The 18,064-nt window shown below is 41.0% G+C and overlaps 1 protein-coding gene across 4 annotated transcripts in view; it reads right to left on the bottom strand.

Annotated features, from left to right (window-relative positions):
* Window positions 1–9,749: 9,749 nt before the first annotated feature.
* Window positions 9,750–18,064, bottom strand: part of LOC116034163 (plexin-A1) — a 218,965-nt gene continuing 210,650 nt past the window's right edge. For all 4 annotated transcript variants that reach the window (XM_031276718.2, XM_031276723.2, XM_031276724.2 and 1 more), the window contains exons 28-32: window positions 17,748–17,938; window positions 15,423–15,592; window positions 14,886–15,098; window positions 14,648–14,798; window positions 9,750–14,097 (exon numbers count right to left, since the gene is read on the bottom strand). In XM_031276718.2, the coding sequence (XP_031132578.1) occupies window positions 14,002–14,097; window positions 14,648–14,798; window positions 14,886–15,098; window positions 15,423–15,592; window positions 17,748–17,938 (821 nt within the window). In that variant the 3' untranslated portion in view covers window positions 9,750–14,001. The remainder of the gene's footprint in view (window positions 14,098–14,647; window positions 14,799–14,885; window positions 15,099–15,422; window positions 15,593–17,747; window positions 17,939–18,064) is intronic.

Genomic DNA, 18,064 nt, shown 5'->3' with positions numbered 1-18,064 from the left:
AAAATTAACCTAGGGATTAATAACACATGTGTACCGAGTCGACCATTCTCTGGGACATTTTCATGCTAATCGAATGTGACCAATTTTATCGCAAACTGCTAATTAGCTTATAAAGCTAGTCAACGGGGTATGCTAAAGTAAAAAAGAAATCGCTATTTCTATACTACTAACAAGGCTCAAAATAGCACCACACTTCCACAGTAGCATAATGACGGTCCCTACATGTAATCTGAAGCATTGAGAACGAACGAACGAAAGCCGTGCAACCAGTAACCAGTAACATAGCTCAAGCACGGCGTTCGTTGTTCGACTGGTCATGACTGTTTTCCCAAGATGGCGCTGTATACGTGAACGGTACTGTCTTTATAATCTATCTTTTTAATAAACTGTCTGTAGACTTACAAAGTTCTCAATGCCTCAGTTTACATGTAGGGACCCTCATTATGCTACTGTGGAAGTGTGGTGCTATTTTGAGCCTTGTTAGTGGTATAGAAATAGCGATTTGTTTTTACTTTACCCGTGCCCCGACGACTAGCTTTATAAGCTAATTAGCGGTTTGCGATAAAACTGGTCACATTCGATTAGCATGAAAACATTTCCCAGAGAACGGTCTACTCGGTACACATGTGTTATTAACCCCTAGGTTCATTTTGCGTCAGATTTGTCCTTTAAGGGCACCTCTCCATCTCTCTGTGCTGCAACAATTGCTCCCACCTCTCTCGCTCAAACCTTCCTTCTCTTCCTCTACCTCACTGCCATCACTTCTTCCCCCTGCAATACAAATTGCATTCATTCAGAGAAGAGAGGAGAAGGTCGAGACTGCTGGCTTTTTGAAACCTCCAGAAGAACTTAACTCAGCTGACAAAGGCGGGAGAGAAGGAGCGACAAGCAACAGGGGCTATAAAACATTCATAGCCAATAGAAAGGCACTGGGAGTCCTACAGTATGTGAACTGTGCACTGTAAACTTCTTTTCTCTTTGTTGCCTGGCTCTCCCTCTCTCTGTTGCAGTCTTCTTCCTATTGATGTTCTCTACTGGATTCTAAGCCTTCTGAACTTTATTGCATATTCTTTGTTGTAAAAACTACTGCTAGAAAATGTGAAGACTGTCGCACTGTTGTGAAAGTGGATTTAGGTCAATGTGCCTATGCAACACAGGACTAGAGGACACGATCAGATGGACATTATCTATCAAAATCTACACTATTATTATTCTCAACCAAGCACTTTATGTGTTTCAGTAAGGCCAACATGTGCATTCATTCTCAATAACTGTACTGAAGGCGAATGACACAGCAAGATGTCTTTTGGTCTTTGGTAGAGAATTCATTTTTATGTAGCCTACTCTCTGCACATGAGCTACTAGGGAATACACACTGTAATGTCGCCAGTACATAAAAGCACATCCGAACATTCGGCAGCTTGGCTGGTTGGTAGACAGCAAAAGCAGCAGAATTTTCATATCATGCAGTAATTCAAGCAGCAGTTTGCCGAGTAGAGTAAGCAGCAGCCTGGATGAGAACCAGCTAAACAGGCCTCCCCATTCACTAAGAGTGCAGCTACTGTAATAAATGTACCTAGTTTATAATTAAAATGCTGCTAAAGAAAACTTGGTAATAACTTTGCATTTTTCTATTTAATTGCGTCATGTGAAGTTGCAGGAATATACAGAAGTCCTCCCCACTTTGGTAAGTTGTTCATTATCTGAAATTTACAATTGTAAAGTGACCTCCAGTTGGTGATCATTTTAACCAATTAATTTAGAAAAGAAACAAAGAATATTCACAGTAGAATACCCTCATACACCAAAGACCAGCTTCACATACTAACAGTAAAATGATGAATTTCTGTCATAAAGAGTTTAGTTGTCAAGGTCTACTTCCTTAGCCTGACAAGCCAGACCCACATCAAGATGTTGGTTCTGGGAACTTACCATTGGCAGGGCTCAATCCGAGGGGCGGGATAAACAGTTGTCTTTCAAATTCCCTCTGCACGACATAGGATAGCACTACAACCAACCAGAGCAACGCTAGTTGATAGATTAAACTTTTGCCGTATCCGGTCGGCAAAACTCCGAACACATCTTCCTTTTTTAAGACTGACTTCAGTGCCATTCTTTGTTCTTTTTTCAAAGAAAAGCTTAACTCCAAGTCTTCCAGAGTCGCGACCAAAGCCAATTCGTAAGACCGCTGTTTGCCAGCAGCAGCAGCCATCTTCTTTGTTTTCAAGTAGCAGGGAATTCACGTGGAACCGTCGCAACTCTGCCATCATTATAAGCCTGCCCACGACTCTATACACAATGTGATTGGCCTGACTAGAGTTTGATTTTTCCAGCTAGTAAGCCAACGGAGAGTTGCTAGACTGACCCTGGCTGCAAATTACATTTGCTAGGGTGCGTCTAGATTTCTAGGCTACTACTTCCTGGTTATCACAAAATAACTGTCCACTCTAGAGTTAAAGGAGACATTTTGGGAAATATGCTTATTTGTTTTTTACTGAGAAGATTGATAACACTTTCTTGTTTGTCCGTTTCATATAAAGCTAAAGTTAGGAGGCTACTAGCTAAGCGTAGCTTAGAAAAAAAGACAACTGAGGAGCACAGGTAAGCAAAGCAAAGCAAACTTCAAAATATCTGCCTATCAACATCTTACTAACTAACATGTTGTGTCATGTTTGTTTAATTCGTACACAAACAAAAATGTAACAATAGGCAAGTTGTGGTTTACGGGGAACTTTGGACAGAGCCATGGTAGCTGAGCTAATTGCCTCCCTGGCTCTAGCTTAATACTGAAGACTGTAAATATAATGGACAAAGCTTCCTGGTCTGAAAAGTGAAGCCAATTGCGGAAGTGCATTTAACCTGCATTCTATCTAATTTCCAGCAGGGGGCGACTCTACTGGTTGCAAAAAGAAGTTGGCTTGTATAGAAGTCCATTAGAACATTACCCTACTTCTCACTTGATTTATTACCTCAACAAACATTTTCATAATGGGATTATGGTCTCAATTGCTAGTTTTTGGGTGTTGTCTGTGCAGATTTTTTTGTACTGCAGTACATGCAGATAAATTGTGCCAGTACCTGGAGGTCCATGTTTAAGTGTATTTCCCAAAATGTTGAACTATTTGTATACTGTAATGCCGCAGGTATTAGTGCACTAGCAACTAGTCAAATGTTTATATGATTCGTAACCACACAGGAGACAACAGGGAATGATTACATACAGATCAGATTACAGACACCAAGCTGTGGTTTATGAGTTGTTTGGTGTTTTAAGCCCCCAAAGTCGTCTTCCAGGCAGTGCTGCATGGAAGGCACTAGGGTTAGGCAAGGGTTACAGTTAGGGTTAAGGTTAGGGTTAGGTGCCTTGAAGTCGACGGTGGGGGCTTAAAACACCATCGAGCGGTTTATGAGTGAGAGGTAAAAAACAATTCACACACATGGGGGTTGAGGTTTATAATGAAGATGACATTGTCTCATGTGGCATCTTCAGTTATTAAACCTAAAGGTCAATTAGAAATATCCTTTGCTGTGGGTAATACAACATGAAGTGATGCCATGAGATACTTGCAGCAGCCGGAGTAACACAGCCACAATGAGCAGCACTGTTCTCACCAACATACATTCATTAACTCTTTCTCTTATCTTCCTGCAACAACCTAGGGAAGTACTGTACCAGCAGTTAAACCTCAATCTCCAGGTATGCCGTCAACTCTGTTATGCATACACTTACGCACAAATACCCCACCACACACACACACACACACACACACACACACACACAAACACACACCTCCACCATGGCCTTATCCCTGTGGTAAATTAATTGAGCTAATTAAAGGTCCTTGTGTCGGTCTCATTGCCAGGCAACGTCCGTGTGCCTTATCTCAATCCCACAATGCACTTGATCACAAGCTGCTGTGTTTGAGATGTTCCCAAGAAGTGATTAATTAATTCATGAGCGCCGGGTCGTTAAGACAGACCGCGTCCCTCTGACATCAAAGTGATGGAAGCAAATGCACGGGGGGATGGCGGTTGTATGGAGGCGGAGTGAAAAGAAACATGTTCAGAACTGCTGTTGATCACTCGTGAAAGGCTGACAGACAAGCTGAATGTGAGGGTTAAAAGGCAAAGCTCACATGAAATGTTTGAAGGATTTAGGAAGCATCTGGCATCGTCTGATACGTCTAATCAGCATTAATAATTTGTCATAAAATGTATTATAAGTAAATGTTTTAAGTTTTCCGTTGTGTTATCTTTAAAGAACATAGAATGCAATTTTAGCTTTTTTGACTGCTACACATCGTAGCTAATTACCGAGCAGAGAAATAACGGAGAGAATTATATGACTTATTGTCTAAGGAACTGCTCTTTCAAGAGCCTTTCAAATAATTGGAGGAAAATAAGAAACTAAAAAATGTGTACATATCTATTTGATTTCTTTGTTGTGCCCACTCAAAGCTTAATACCACAATAGACCTAAAGAGATTCATTCTTCTCTCCGAGGAATAGCAGCGGCTTTCAACTTCAGTTCACTGAAGCTGCAAGACACAGGAAAAATTGCAGCCAAAGACAGACATTTGAAGATCAAAGGGGGCTGTATTGTGTGTTTGTGGGTGTGTTTTGCATGTGTGTGTAAATGCAGACAGAAAGAGGTAGTAGGAGCCACTGTGTACTGCAGCCATTACCATCAGCTGGTTGAGCCGTGATTAAAGTGACTGACAGTGTCTTGTGTCGGAAGTCTGAACTTCACCCTGACCCCTCTGACCTTCTGACTGCACACAAACCATATGTGTACACACAAAGCTGATAATAAAAAGCATTTCTGCATACACACAATCGCCCACACGCACAGACTCAGTTGATCTCTCCATCCTTGAGTGGAGGCGTGAGGGGTGGATGGGCTAATCGGACAGACTTCTCCGGATCCTGGGGGATGTGACCCATCACCTGGCAAGGAAGACAGGCGAATCAGGAAGACCACCTTTTCCCATTCACAGCAGGGGGTCTCCGTGGGGAACGATGCATGTTTGTGTGTGTGCATCTCGGGAGGAAGGGAAGCTCAAAGGTGGCACTTGGAAGTCAAGTTCATCCCATCATCGATTTGAAGCATTTTGGCTCAAGGGGAAAATGGGGGAAATATATCAAATAAGAACACAGACCATCAGCCTCAGAAACCATCATTCATGAGTGGCTGGGTTGTGTCCAGCAGATTAGGTCCAGAAGATACTATAGACAACCTCTTCAAAAGCTCTGCAACGCTCCATATAGATTGTCAACCCATGTGTGTTAATCAGATATCAGGAAGCTTTAGGTCAGTGGAGCAGGGAATGGATTTCCTCTGGCCCTGACAGGGAGACGCCGTCTGTAATGGTTTCTACCTGTGGAGAAATTAACAAGCCAGTCAGAGCAGAGGAACATCAACCGGCGAACACTCATTCTGCCTCAGATGCAGAGACGGGGTGAAAGCTGTCCTTAAAATGCACTTACTGGTTTGGAGAAGTTGCCTTTTGTAAAGGACATTTCAAATATGGAGGCCTGTAGAAGACTAGTGGCCGTGGCCGTGAACTAATGTGACTTTGGCTGCAAACTGAGACATTATTTGAGAGGGGTAAGTGTGATTGTGAGCCATAGATGTGCTGTCTTCTTGTCGAAGGCATGAATCTGCTGGTTTCTGCTCTTCATAATAGATTTCTAACAGGTTTAAGGATTTATGAAACATGTGATACATAAATGGTATAAAATATTAACAGTTTGGTACATGCAAGTCTTTTTGTTTTAACTGACTGACTGAAACACCACAGTTTAGTAGTAAAGTCTGCCAACTAGTCTAATAACAGGTTATATTCAAAATGAGTGACCTCAGATACTCCACAAAACAACTGAATTATATAGAATAGACGTAGAATAGAATACAAGTACTAATCAGACAAGAAATTAATTCATTATAATTACTTGCAGCTTTATAGAAATATCCAATGAATAACTATGTGTAATGTTTGGCTTCTAATTTGGTGGTGTCCAATTTGATGAGAAAAACCAAAACGTTAGAGCAAAAACTTTTTGCCCATCTTAATACAGCACTTACTTGCCACGTGTCTGTTGAATGATTAATGGTTGCTGTAATGATGCCTCCTGCCGTGTAGTGATCCCTTTGTAGCATGACTAGTCTGTGAGAAATGGGGGACAAAATCCACAGTACTCTTTCTGTACAAAAATGCATTCTAAAGTTCAGTTGAAGTTGAGACTTCAGCAGTCTGAGCTTCTTATGTGCAATTTATAGTTTCCCTGTCTGCATGGCCACGAGGGTCCACAAGGGTCCGCAAGAGGTACAGTAACTTTGGGATAAATGCTCTTTAACACCAATGATCTTCCAGGCAGTATGAATCAATCCTAACAGTTTAGTTTTCAACTGCACAGGGAGGTTGCCAAATCAAGCTGGAACGTTCATGTGCAACCCTTAAAATTATGAATTTATGCTCGAACTGTACTTTTACAGTGTAGTTGTGTTTGGAAGGTACTTACGACCATTACAGACCAATAACTCTCAATGTACATATGGAATGTGAAAATTGTACTAAGACAGATTTAAGATGAAACAATCTTAACCTTTCCTTTAAACCGGCATTAATTGATGTTTTGCCCACTTGGGGACATCACAACAAGCTGTAAACATAACACTGAAATATTATCACCTTACAAAGTGGATATGGCCAATGTGTTAGCAAACAGTTGTCGTGTTACTATCCATCAGGCAAAATGAAGTTCAGTATTCATATCTTGCTCATTGACAGCTAAAAGCTCCACTATGTTCACCAGCTGGTTGCTAACTTTATCTGTCGGCTATTTGGTGGTGAGCAGGTAGTGCACAGTGGGTTTATCAAATAAAGTAACATTAGACCTAAAGTTTGGGGAATCAAAACCAAAACAATAAGCTACAGATGCTAAAAAGCTCTGTAAAGTTTAGGGAAACTGCAGAGTTAGGTGATAATTCTCTGCTGATTCTTGCTGTAAAAGACACCTTTTACATTACACATAGTCATTTGATCCATTGTTAATATAAAAATATTGAGCAGCTTTAACTGAATCTGTAAGAGTTACAAGTTGTCAGGTGGCTTCTGGATTCATAGCAAGGTGGAGGCTTTAACAGCTAACCTAACACATACATCTTTACTAAATACTCACTATGCTGCAGACTTGCACTTGCCTTGAGGAGCTTTGTATGGAGTGACTGTTTATGTCTATAGTGGGCTGAAGGTTGGCAGCACCTGTACTTAACACCCACTCCTCTCCTTTAAACTCACACAGCTTTTTCTGTGCACCATAAGTTAAGAACGGTGACAGTAATCCATCTCGTAGCATCAGTCACGGGTATCACCTTTGCCTCGCCAGGAGGAACTGAACAGCACACCAGATTTAGGGGTCCTATAGATACCACTGCCACTTATGGTGCCCCGGTTCTGCCATGCTCTTGATGCAACACACATTGACAGATACTAAAAGACTCCTCAGCTAAAATAGAATTCCAATTTCACTGGGTTCAGCATGTGATAAAACACAGAGCCCTCTTCAATTGTAACTAAACGAGATTAAAGAGGAAAGGGGAGGAAAGGGGAGGAGAGGGGGGTGGCAAATACAGATCATGGCTTTATTAACTATGGCAACAGAATTTTGCATGCAAGGAGAGGTGGTGGAGGGGGTGGGGAGGTGGAGAAATGAGCATCTTGTGCTTTGCAAGGAATTCATCATAATGTTCGCGCTGCAAGATCATTTGCCTCCTGACAGGATCATTACGAGATTCACTGCTCCCACGACCATTACGCAATTTCAGCGTTCTTCCTTGGATGGAATTTTAATTGAATTAGCCCGGCTGGTTACACATGGTGCGAACGATAACATTTTCTGTCTATCTGGCCTCATTGAATCCACTGGAGGAGGGGGGTGGCGGTGGGGGGGGGTGCTGACAGTTTAAGGCAAGCCTTGAAAAAAGGACAAGGTGGTTTTGGTTCATTTCAATATGCTTTCTTCTGGGTTTCTCTCTCTGTTGCTGCTTGCTTTCTTGTTCAGCAACAATACCTGCCATGAAAATCACTGGCCTAGCCTGAGCCAGATGACGCTCATCTGTAGTATACACTCAGAGCCACTCTTCCATCTAGGTGCCCATGTAAGCTGATGGCAGTGCAAGCATGATGTATGGTTAGGGGGTAAACGTGTTAGTATTAACACCTCCAGAGAACAAACCTCCACCAGCCACTTTAGTACATTCCCTTAAGAATGATTAATGATGCTGCTCATGTTATGAAAGGCAGGGAGAGGGAGGAGGGAAACTATCGTGCTGCAGGCTGACAAGGTCTCTCTTGACTGTGAACATTTTGAATCTAAATTCTTTGATACTAAATGAAAAATCCCATTAAGAGGCTAATGTGGGCTGAGAATCAATGGAAACATTTCAGTACTAGTGCAGGTACTATTTGTGCTATCAATGATACTTAATGATAACTTACATTTAGGGTTACAAACCCTAACCAATTTCAAATGTTTAATGCTGATACACAGGCAGCCATACAAAAGCTTAATATGCAGACTAAAAAAATTGGAGAAAAAAATGTATTTAAAGCAGAAACTGTCTGATTAAAGAATAAGTAGTGTAGCAATCTGAACAAGCATTCAATTCTAGCTTTCGGTACTTGATAATGTCCGATACTACTTTCGATACCCAGCCATATCTAAACCCTGCTTTAACTAGAACACTAGAACAATGCAATTTTCCCCGTTAGGTGCTTCACTACACAGTAACATGCTTCACAGTCCTGCAAGGTTACGGTCCGGTCACAACAGCGTTTCAACATGCTACGGACCAATAGCAAACTGCCTTGACAGTGGAGACCTTTAAGGAAACGGAGAGCCAGAAGGTCCAAAATGAAGGAAGCTATTGTTGCTTATTAGCTGTGTTGCACCATCCACTTTAATTGTAACCTCCTCTGTCAAGGTATAAATTGCTCCACACAAGAGAGGCATAGTTTCAAAGCAGTTATGAGACAGAAGTCAATGGTAAAAATACAAATTTTGAATAACTGAACTTATTGTCCTGAGGGCGACTGAACAGTTAGCAAGCTTGCTAGCTCAGAAAGCATTGTTTCCCCTCTTCAATTACTCTTTATTGAATGTGTTATGTAAAATTGCAAGAACAAAACGCCAGGGGGGTAGTTAACGGTAAAGTTCATTACAAAGTAAATAGAAAGAATCTCAGAGAGCTTTTATTGTGACTAGCTCTAGCATGTTCCGGGCTAGCAAAGTAGTTTCAGAGTAACCCTTACGTCAAAAGCTTTTAGAATCACATATTTTGTGAAGGCTTTAGGGCACATTTTGGCTGTGCTACTTTTGAGCGTGACCGGGTCTTTGTGTTGTTGGTCAATTTTGAATGTTAAGCAGGTATAAGTGAAAAACACACAACACCGCTTAGATAGCTAGGCCTACCCTTTCCTTGGTCACTGAGGATGAGCATCTCTTCAAGGTTGCACAGATGACTGGACAATCTATGAAAATGAGTGGGAAGGAGAGTTGTAGGTAGAGAAAATAACAAATATACACATATTAGGAATCACAGTAGACTGGGCTATAGCAGGGTGTGAGGTGTGGAATCATAAACCCCATGCTACAGTAGAACATATTAATGTACATTAAATGCTATTATGGGAACATATACATGTACATAAAAACTGTATGTCATTAAACAGAAATCCCAAGCCACATTTTATTTAGCAAAAAATGTTTAATCTCTCCTTGATGCGTGTTTATTTACAAGTAGTAAATCTGCAAAATAGGAAATAACTGAATATTTACACAATGAATGTTAACCTGCAAACTTGTGACAGTCGCTTCAAGTCTGAAACTCTAAAATGTAATCAGAGTTATTGTAGTAATAAAATTCCTTTGCCAGCTCTGTCTGAAATCCATTTGCTTTGCATTTCCTTGGATTCTATGTAACTTCCATTAACAAAAAAAGGACTACACTACTGATATTTCCAGAATCGGAAGAAAGCTGGAAAAAAGCTGGAAAAAAAAACTGAAAACAGAATGTTGCCAGGACTTGCATCTGATTCAACTGTTGTTGTTTTTTTTTGGAGAGGCAAAAGTATGAATATGCATGTCTTAAGAGCTGAGAGTTAAACATGAGCTACATGACTATGTGCTGACTCAGCTCACACTGATGCCAGCGCAGTAAACTTCACTTGTTCATTTGTTCTGATTTGACAGAGAAACTGCATAAAACCCAGCAACTCTCCGTCAACCGGCATGTGGTTCTTGTGACAAGTTCTACTGTAAGTCAGCTGATGCTTGCTTCCTCCTGATGACACCAAACATGCTGTATATCACCTCCACAACAATTATTACTAGTCAATTATCACACTAAACGGTGCAAAATAAAGGATAGAGAATGGTAAATGGGAAGTTTCTCTAAAGATGCATCCAAGCAGGTCAATCTAAAAGGCAAGTAGCCATGCAAACGATAAACTAGCCATCTTCCTCAGCACTCATTTAATCAACCAAATTACAAAGAGAATACGGACACAAATGCAGCATGAACCTGACAATGAATTGAGAATGTTTATGTGTCTTTAAAAAGCCTGACAGATCACCAACTGGGCACTGTAGCCTCAGCTGGTTTTCATCTGTGTGCTTTTACAGGGAGCGAGTGGATTTGTCCCTACTGTACATTGTGCTCATACTGACCATTAAAGGAACTGCTGTTAACAGCACCGCTGAGCTCTGGCCTCAGCAGTCATCTATTTCCTTGCCCTATGATCTACAGTAAGAGCACCAAAATGTACAAATACAGCAAAAACTCGGCTGTACACTGAAGAAAAAAAACATGTTTATAATGATTGTATGTGGACTAAGCATATTTTAGTGGAGGTTTTGCAGTATTCTCTTTAATATAGATGATTCTAACAGAGATCATTTAATGTGTGTAGCCAACATGGTCAGCTAAAATTTTAATTTCTATCCTAACTTCAGCAGAGTGGTCCCTCAAGATTGTGTTTTGCAGATTACAGAGTGAACTATCAAGTCCCTACAGGTATCCAGTTGAACTAGGCTGATATGTATGCAGCTGTAGAAAGCAATGTCACATCTCAGACATGTAAACAAAATTGTGGGTTGACATTAATTTGGGAGGTGTGCTCACTATTATTGGATGAGAGAAACGTTTTTTTTGTTTTTTTAAGGAACCTGGCGTAAAAATGGACAGCGACAGCATTTATGATCAGCATAAAATGACAGCCCTAATGTTTGATAGAAAAACAAGGTAGAAGAGTTAAAGCAGCAAGTCACATTTCCATCACAAAGACACAGATGCTCATCTGATGCAACAATTTCATTTTGATCCTTGAGATCAGGAAAATAAACCTTGAGTTCCGTCAAGTATTTCAACTTCAGGCAAACCGAAGATAATTTTGTCTTCTGTGTACCGTACAATGTACAATTTACACATTGAAAATAAAAAGACAAAAAACACAAACCTACCTGATAACAAAAAATGGCAAACAGCTTTTGTTCATCGTGAAAAAGTATACAATTTACAAATGAAAACACCAACAAAAACGATATACAGACCACAGTTTGGTTTTTCGGCAAGCAGAAAAAAAGAAAATCAGAAAACATTTCTCACAACAGAGTCAAAAACCCTGACTTCAAGACTTCAAAAAAAGAGAAATAAAGAAATCCTCTTAAGAGAGCAGTCTTCATAATAATAAAAAAGCTTAAGCCACACATGGCAATAGGCTAGTTTTGAAACAAGAGCTGCAGGCTAAGGGGAGGATTACTCAGCCTTGTGTAGCTAATGAACAGAGATGTCTCACCTTTGTATATTTCTATACCCCCCCAACCTGCCCATGGATAAAAAGCTAAAACCCCTCTCTCAAATACATAGGTTAGAGGTGGAGAGAAACACTCAGTATATATTTTCTGTGGCCCTCTATTAGGGTATTAACATTGGGAAAACGGAAAAAAATGGCTTTAGGCTGAAAACAGCTTTCCCCACTTTGTTCCGCCACTGAGGGGCTCAGCTAAGCTCTACCTGACCTCATTGTCGGTCCTGTAAAGACGTAAACGGCGTCTGAGAGCAACAAGACATAGGCTTTGCTCTAATAGGACTGTGTTGGAAAATAAATGACACGTCGAGGTGTGAATAACACAAGCTGTGGAATCCTTAAGGTGTGTTCAGACCAAATACAAAGCAAACTTCCGTCTTGCGTTACTCGCGCAAATACGGCCGCTGGAGTGTTATTTGGAGTGCTAACTAACCGGGGAAGGCGGCTAATGCTAACATTAGTGCTAATTTGATTCGTATTATAGTACAACTGATAGCTGGAATCAAGTAACAAATACATATCTCAGATGTTATCATGTAATCCAATGGCTTCTCTCACTTTTCCCCAAGCCATCTCCTTTTTTTGTTCCATCTCTGTACAGTACTGACGTTGAGTCGTAGTGCTCCATATGCCTGCAGACGGCGCCCTCCATTTTTGATTCTCTGTGACGTCAGGAAAATCTCAACGCTGACACAGCGTTACGCAAATGTTCAAACACTTCGACACGCGCGGACGCATATTTGTGTCACTTGGCGTGAATAGACGTGAATAATCGATTGCCTGGACTTTATATGTAATCGCACTGTGCAAAAAATGTACTTCATGTTTGGTGTGAACACACCTTAACGGTTAGATATGGTGGCTTTGTGGTATCGGGGCAAACGGAAATATTTCAAGTAGTGCAATGTAGCTACTTCTTGTTCAGTTACTATAACATGATCCACCTAACTGTCACTTCTTGACCCTTGGAGAACAGAACCAGCCGTGGCGTGGGATACTTGGCCATGATAAAGCAAATATCCTGTGAGTATATATTTGGTTTTATGAAACCAAAAGATTGCACTGATTGAATTAGAAACAATAGCAACTTCATGTTATCACCATGACACCATGAACTGTACTAACTTGAGAAGACAGAAAACTGTGTCCACTCACTTCCTGTCATTTTCAACAAGGATTTTCAACAATTCATTTCAGTCACTAGGCATGTTCATATTTAAAATCATACGGTAGCACATTCCATCTAACAAAATGTCTTTGCACTAAACAACATTCAAAAAAACATGGCACAGTACGACTTTTTTGTTTCTTTTTCAATGTTTTTTTTTGTCTACGTTGTTTTTTTCTTTTGTACTTGAAATATCAAATCATGTTTTATTGTTATTTTTTGTGTTTGTTGGTTTAAATGAAAAACACCCAACATGTTTTCTTCCTAATGTTTCTTTAAAAACTTAGCTGTATTTATATATAATATCTATATCGTCTTTCCTAACGTTTCTGTAAATTGTGCAAATTCAGCAGTAATACAAGTGGCGAGAGATCAGAGAGTGGGCAGTTGATTACATCTATACAAAAACAAAACAAAATCTAACATCCTTTAAAACTGTGACACCCGTTGGAGTCACATGACCTACAGAGCCTTTCTTCATTGGCTCATCACAGATTCGTCCATCCTGTGAATGATGCCATATATTGAGTTCCTTTCCAGGCTTCCATTGTTTCTTTCCTGGCCATCGCTTCATCACGGCAAAACTCTTGAAATCAAAGTCAAGCAAACAACAAACACCAACATCCACAATAATCAAATGCTCAAATGTCATTGACATGTTTCTCCATGTATGCATGTGTGAAAATGTCTGGTGTCCCAGTCTCTCACACAGACATGAGCCCACACACTGTATGGGGCTGCAGACAAACACACACATACACATGTAAGCGTACACAGGCCCGCCCATCTCTGCCGAACCCCCCCCATTTTGCAGTATACTGCTATAGTCCTTTTGCAGTTTGTCTGTCGTACTGTTGGGGGTTGGAGTTTTGTTTGTTGTCTGGGTGAGAGGAGCGAGGGAGAGAGACAGATGGAGAGGAGGAGGAGTGAAGAGAAGGAGGAAATGGAGTTGCTGGATGGTCCTCAGCTGCTCAGGGCCATTGTGTCGATGACCTGCTCCAGCTTGCTCCTCAGTCTCTGTCTCCTCGCCTGCTCGTCCCGCTCCAACGCTGACAAGATCTGAAGATAGATAGGGGAGGCGGTCAGTCCATGTCACAGTGTCATTGCTATTGCTTCTAAAACATGGATTCATTCTATCCAAACGGAGCTGTCAGAAGACACCAACATGCCACGTGGCTGGTATTCAAATAATGACCAGCAGGGACAAATAAAGGCTTGGTAAAAAAAAAACATTGAATTACCTACAAAAACAGGCTCTCACATGGTCAATTCAGCATAATGTAGCTTTCCTCAGCACTAATTCCATCAGTCCAACAACAATCAAGCCACTCCACTGCTCTGAATTTCTATTTTAACAGAACTTTTCCACTTTCTGTTACTTTTCGAACAGAACATTTTTGTGTTGTTTTCTCCCGACCGATGTTAAAGTTGCCGTCAATGAAACTCAACACTTCCTATAGAATTTTCACATTAGAATCCTACAAATAACGGACAGGTTAGAAGACTATTAATGTGAAAAATCAGCTCAGACTTTTTTTACACTAAGCACAGCTTTTCTTAACATGTTTGAAAATATCTTGAGTGTCCTCAGAGATGGCTGACATCTTACCTCATCCTTGTACTTGACAATGTAGGAGTAGATCTCGTTTAGGGCCGACATGCTGTTGAACTGGTTGGCGTGCAGGCGTGACTGCTCCGCCAGGTAGGCACTCATGTCCTGGTCACTGATGGCTGGCATCCTGGAGATGTCAGAGTAGTACCTGGAGAAAAAAAAAACTGTTTAGATCTTGACAGAATTTTATTTAAAACCGCTTTAAGGCAAAACAATTTAACATATGTTTGCGTACCTCTCTACCCAGTTCTTATAGTTGGGGATGTCTTTAGCGTAGAGCAGCTTGTTTGAAGGCGAGTCCTTCCCTAGTTTATGCTCCGATGTTGAACAGGAGTCCATGAAGGTCTGAGCCACCACGGACAAGCAGGCGTCTGTAATGCTGTTCTTATGGATGTCAAAGACAAACTGGGGGTTCTTGATCACATTCACCCAGAACCGCAGAGGAAGACTAGAAGGGAGAGAATAGAAGGGTTGGGGTGGAAGAAGATAGAGGAAGAGTTGCACGATTAGAAGGACTATTAAGGTGCAAAGTCAACTACATTCTTTATTCTAAGCGACTTTGAGTTCGTGAAAAGCGCTATATAAATTCAATTTATTGTTATTATTATTATTATTATTCTGCCGCACCACCACTCTAAAGTGTTGCTTACAGTATTTGCTGGCTTACAGTAAAAAAAACATTTTGTATTTAGTTTTTCACAACACTAATCGAGACACAAACCAGCTACCAAATTCTCCCAATGATGCCCTTTCACTGCACACACAAACTCACCAGTTGCTCTTCCAAGTGTGCCGTACATCAGAGTCTGATATGGAGTGTTTGTCTGCCTGCTCGTCCAAGAAGTCAAACATGTACTTGATGGCGAGAGGCAGGGCGCTTCCTCGGTGCGCTGTGCTGAAGATGGTCTCGAACAGGTCATCCACAAACTTCTGGAGGGTACCCTGAGCAGGAGAACCAACACTGACTTAGTTAGTTTCTTGTGTGTGCTTACAGAATATGTATTAATTTAATGTCTCTTTTATGTTCCTATTGTAATACATACTGAACCATCTTAAAACAAACTAGTCCACATTCTGTGTATTTTAAAAGTTGGAGAAATGTAAACACCAGTATGGCATATGTGAGCCTATCAGAGTACACAAACTTTTACAGAGAAGGACAGAATATGCCCTATGTACATTTACATGTACAGAAAGGTAAAGTTACAGAACACAGTTGAACACAGTTAGAACACCACTAAACAACAGCCTCTGCTTGCATATTCCTCTCTGATTGTGATGGTTTGGCTGGTGCTGATGGCTGTCAGTAGCAGGTGTTTGAGTGTGACAGTGCTTCGCTTTTAGTACTCCAACTTTCTGAGAGTTTGTGGTGGTGCAGAGCGCTCAGTGTTCTTTACAGTATTTAGGATGGGGGCCCAATGTGAGTTCCGCCTAAGGCTGTTCTGCAATGTTTTCACCACATCACAAAACTCAGGAGGTTCTAAATCCTCACAAGTTGAAACGATTTGATATTTCCCACAAGCATTTAGCGCGTTTTTTTCCATCTTCAATCACCCAGGCCACTTTTTACAAAACCTTATTTAAACCAGCTGGAAGTTGGATCTGCATATTCACACATTAACAAATCAGCTTCCTAAACAGACAAAGCTGTGGGTGCTGTAATAAATAAGAATAAATTGCAGCGCTCCAAGTTCCCCCCATTGTCTTTCCCCCCTGGCTTGCATGTTAATCATTTCCCAATCGAGCCAGCATTGATGCAGCTAACCTTGCATGTTCCTACCTGGAGCTTGAACAATGGAAATCTAGAGCTAATGACTGAAGAATCAGGGGATAGGAGAGGAAGTACCAGGGTGAGCTTTATCACCAAGATATTTAGTACTTGCAAATGAGAGGCTGGCACAATTAGTAGACTCTGTAGGCAGTTGCTGTGTTACTATTTGTTAATGTATATGATTGTGTGCATGAGTTACCACTGAGGAGTGTGCAAGCAGATTTGGGACAAAACAGCTGGAGTCCATGTGTATTCTGTGTATAAGGTATGGCAGAATTAACATAAAGGAAGAGTTGTCAATTTACTATGGACTCAAACGCACTCAAGAACCTCTCCTGTTGCTGCATTTTTCATAGTTTTTGTTCAGTTTTGTATGCTTTCTTGAGTTGGTGCTGAAGTATAGTTTAAGTTAATAAGGCAAAAATCAAACAACAAAAAGTTTCTGTGCAAATTTTAGATTATGAAGGATTAAAAAACACATAGGCCTATTAATTCTAATATGATTTTTCATGCCATGTTAATCCTCCTTCTTAATAATTGAATTAAGATATTAATGTAGGCACATATGAGATACGTACAACTAAATCCTGCTTTGTAGGACATTTTTGCATTAGACCATACACGAGAATAACCTAACCAACCCTCCAGTTGCAAAACATTCACAAACCTCTCTCAATTGCTCTTGAAACAGCTCTGGTAAAGACGCCAACACTGTAACAGCTTTTAACAGTCCCAGAATGTAAAATAGTCCCAGGGATGCAAATGTTATTTCACAAAACATTCAAACAGTGACAGGAACTTAATCTCACTCCGCTAAATGGTGGTTAACAACATACTCCGGGACATTTCTCCGGGACATCAACACAAACAGCTTGACTCCAAATAACCTTTCAGATCATCATCGGAAGACACACGCTGCATAACCTGCACACAGCTTCCACAGTGTAGTCTGGAGGACATGGAGGAATTTGGTGTATAATGATCTCAGGGTAATGGCCTGGGCCTGAAAGCCCCAAGGCCACCAACAGAGGGCCCAGTAACACCAACCAAACAGCTTAATAATCAAAGGTCAACCTCCTAATTAAGACACAAACAGTAATTCCTGTGCATATATCTGTATTTGTGCAAAAGGTTAGGAAAAATGTTAATGAGCTTTGAGACCACCACTAAACAAAGGTCAGGGGTAGAGGCTGCTAGTGGAAGTAGGCTACATGACAGGGATGTGCTGGAGTGGGATTTTTGGATTAAAGTGTGTATGTGTGTGTGTGTGTGTGTGTGTGTGTGTGTGTGTGTGTGTGTGTGTGTAAATATACAGCTTCTTGGTACCTTGGTGGCCAGCAGTCTGGTCAGGTAGATCTCAGAGACCATCTTGCTCCCTCGGTCCCCTTCCCTCTGGTCTGAGTGGTCGTGGTTCTTGACTAGGTGCCACAGTTTGGTGCCGCTCTCGAGGTCAGGGGTGATCATGGGTGTTCTGGAGCGCAAGCTGTCCGGACTGCTGGCTGTCCTCAGCATGCTCTCTGGAAGGAGGTGGAAGGACATGTAGGAGAGTTGAGTGAATGGGACAAAAATAACATTCTGAAAGAACAGACACAAATGTTCAACGTGTGTTTTGTAATATTAGTTTGGATTTTTTTTTATTTATT

Source organism: Sander lucioperca, chromosome 6 (genome assembly GCF_008315115.2).
Source record: "Sander lucioperca isolate FBNREF2018 chromosome 6, SLUC_FBN_1.2, whole genome shotgun sequence".
Lineage (NCBI taxonomy): Eukaryota > Metazoa > Chordata > Actinopteri > Perciformes > Percidae > Sander > Sander lucioperca.
The sequence above is the reverse complement of the archived record's forward strand: the minus strand, read 5'-3'. Positions and strand labels throughout refer to the sequence as shown.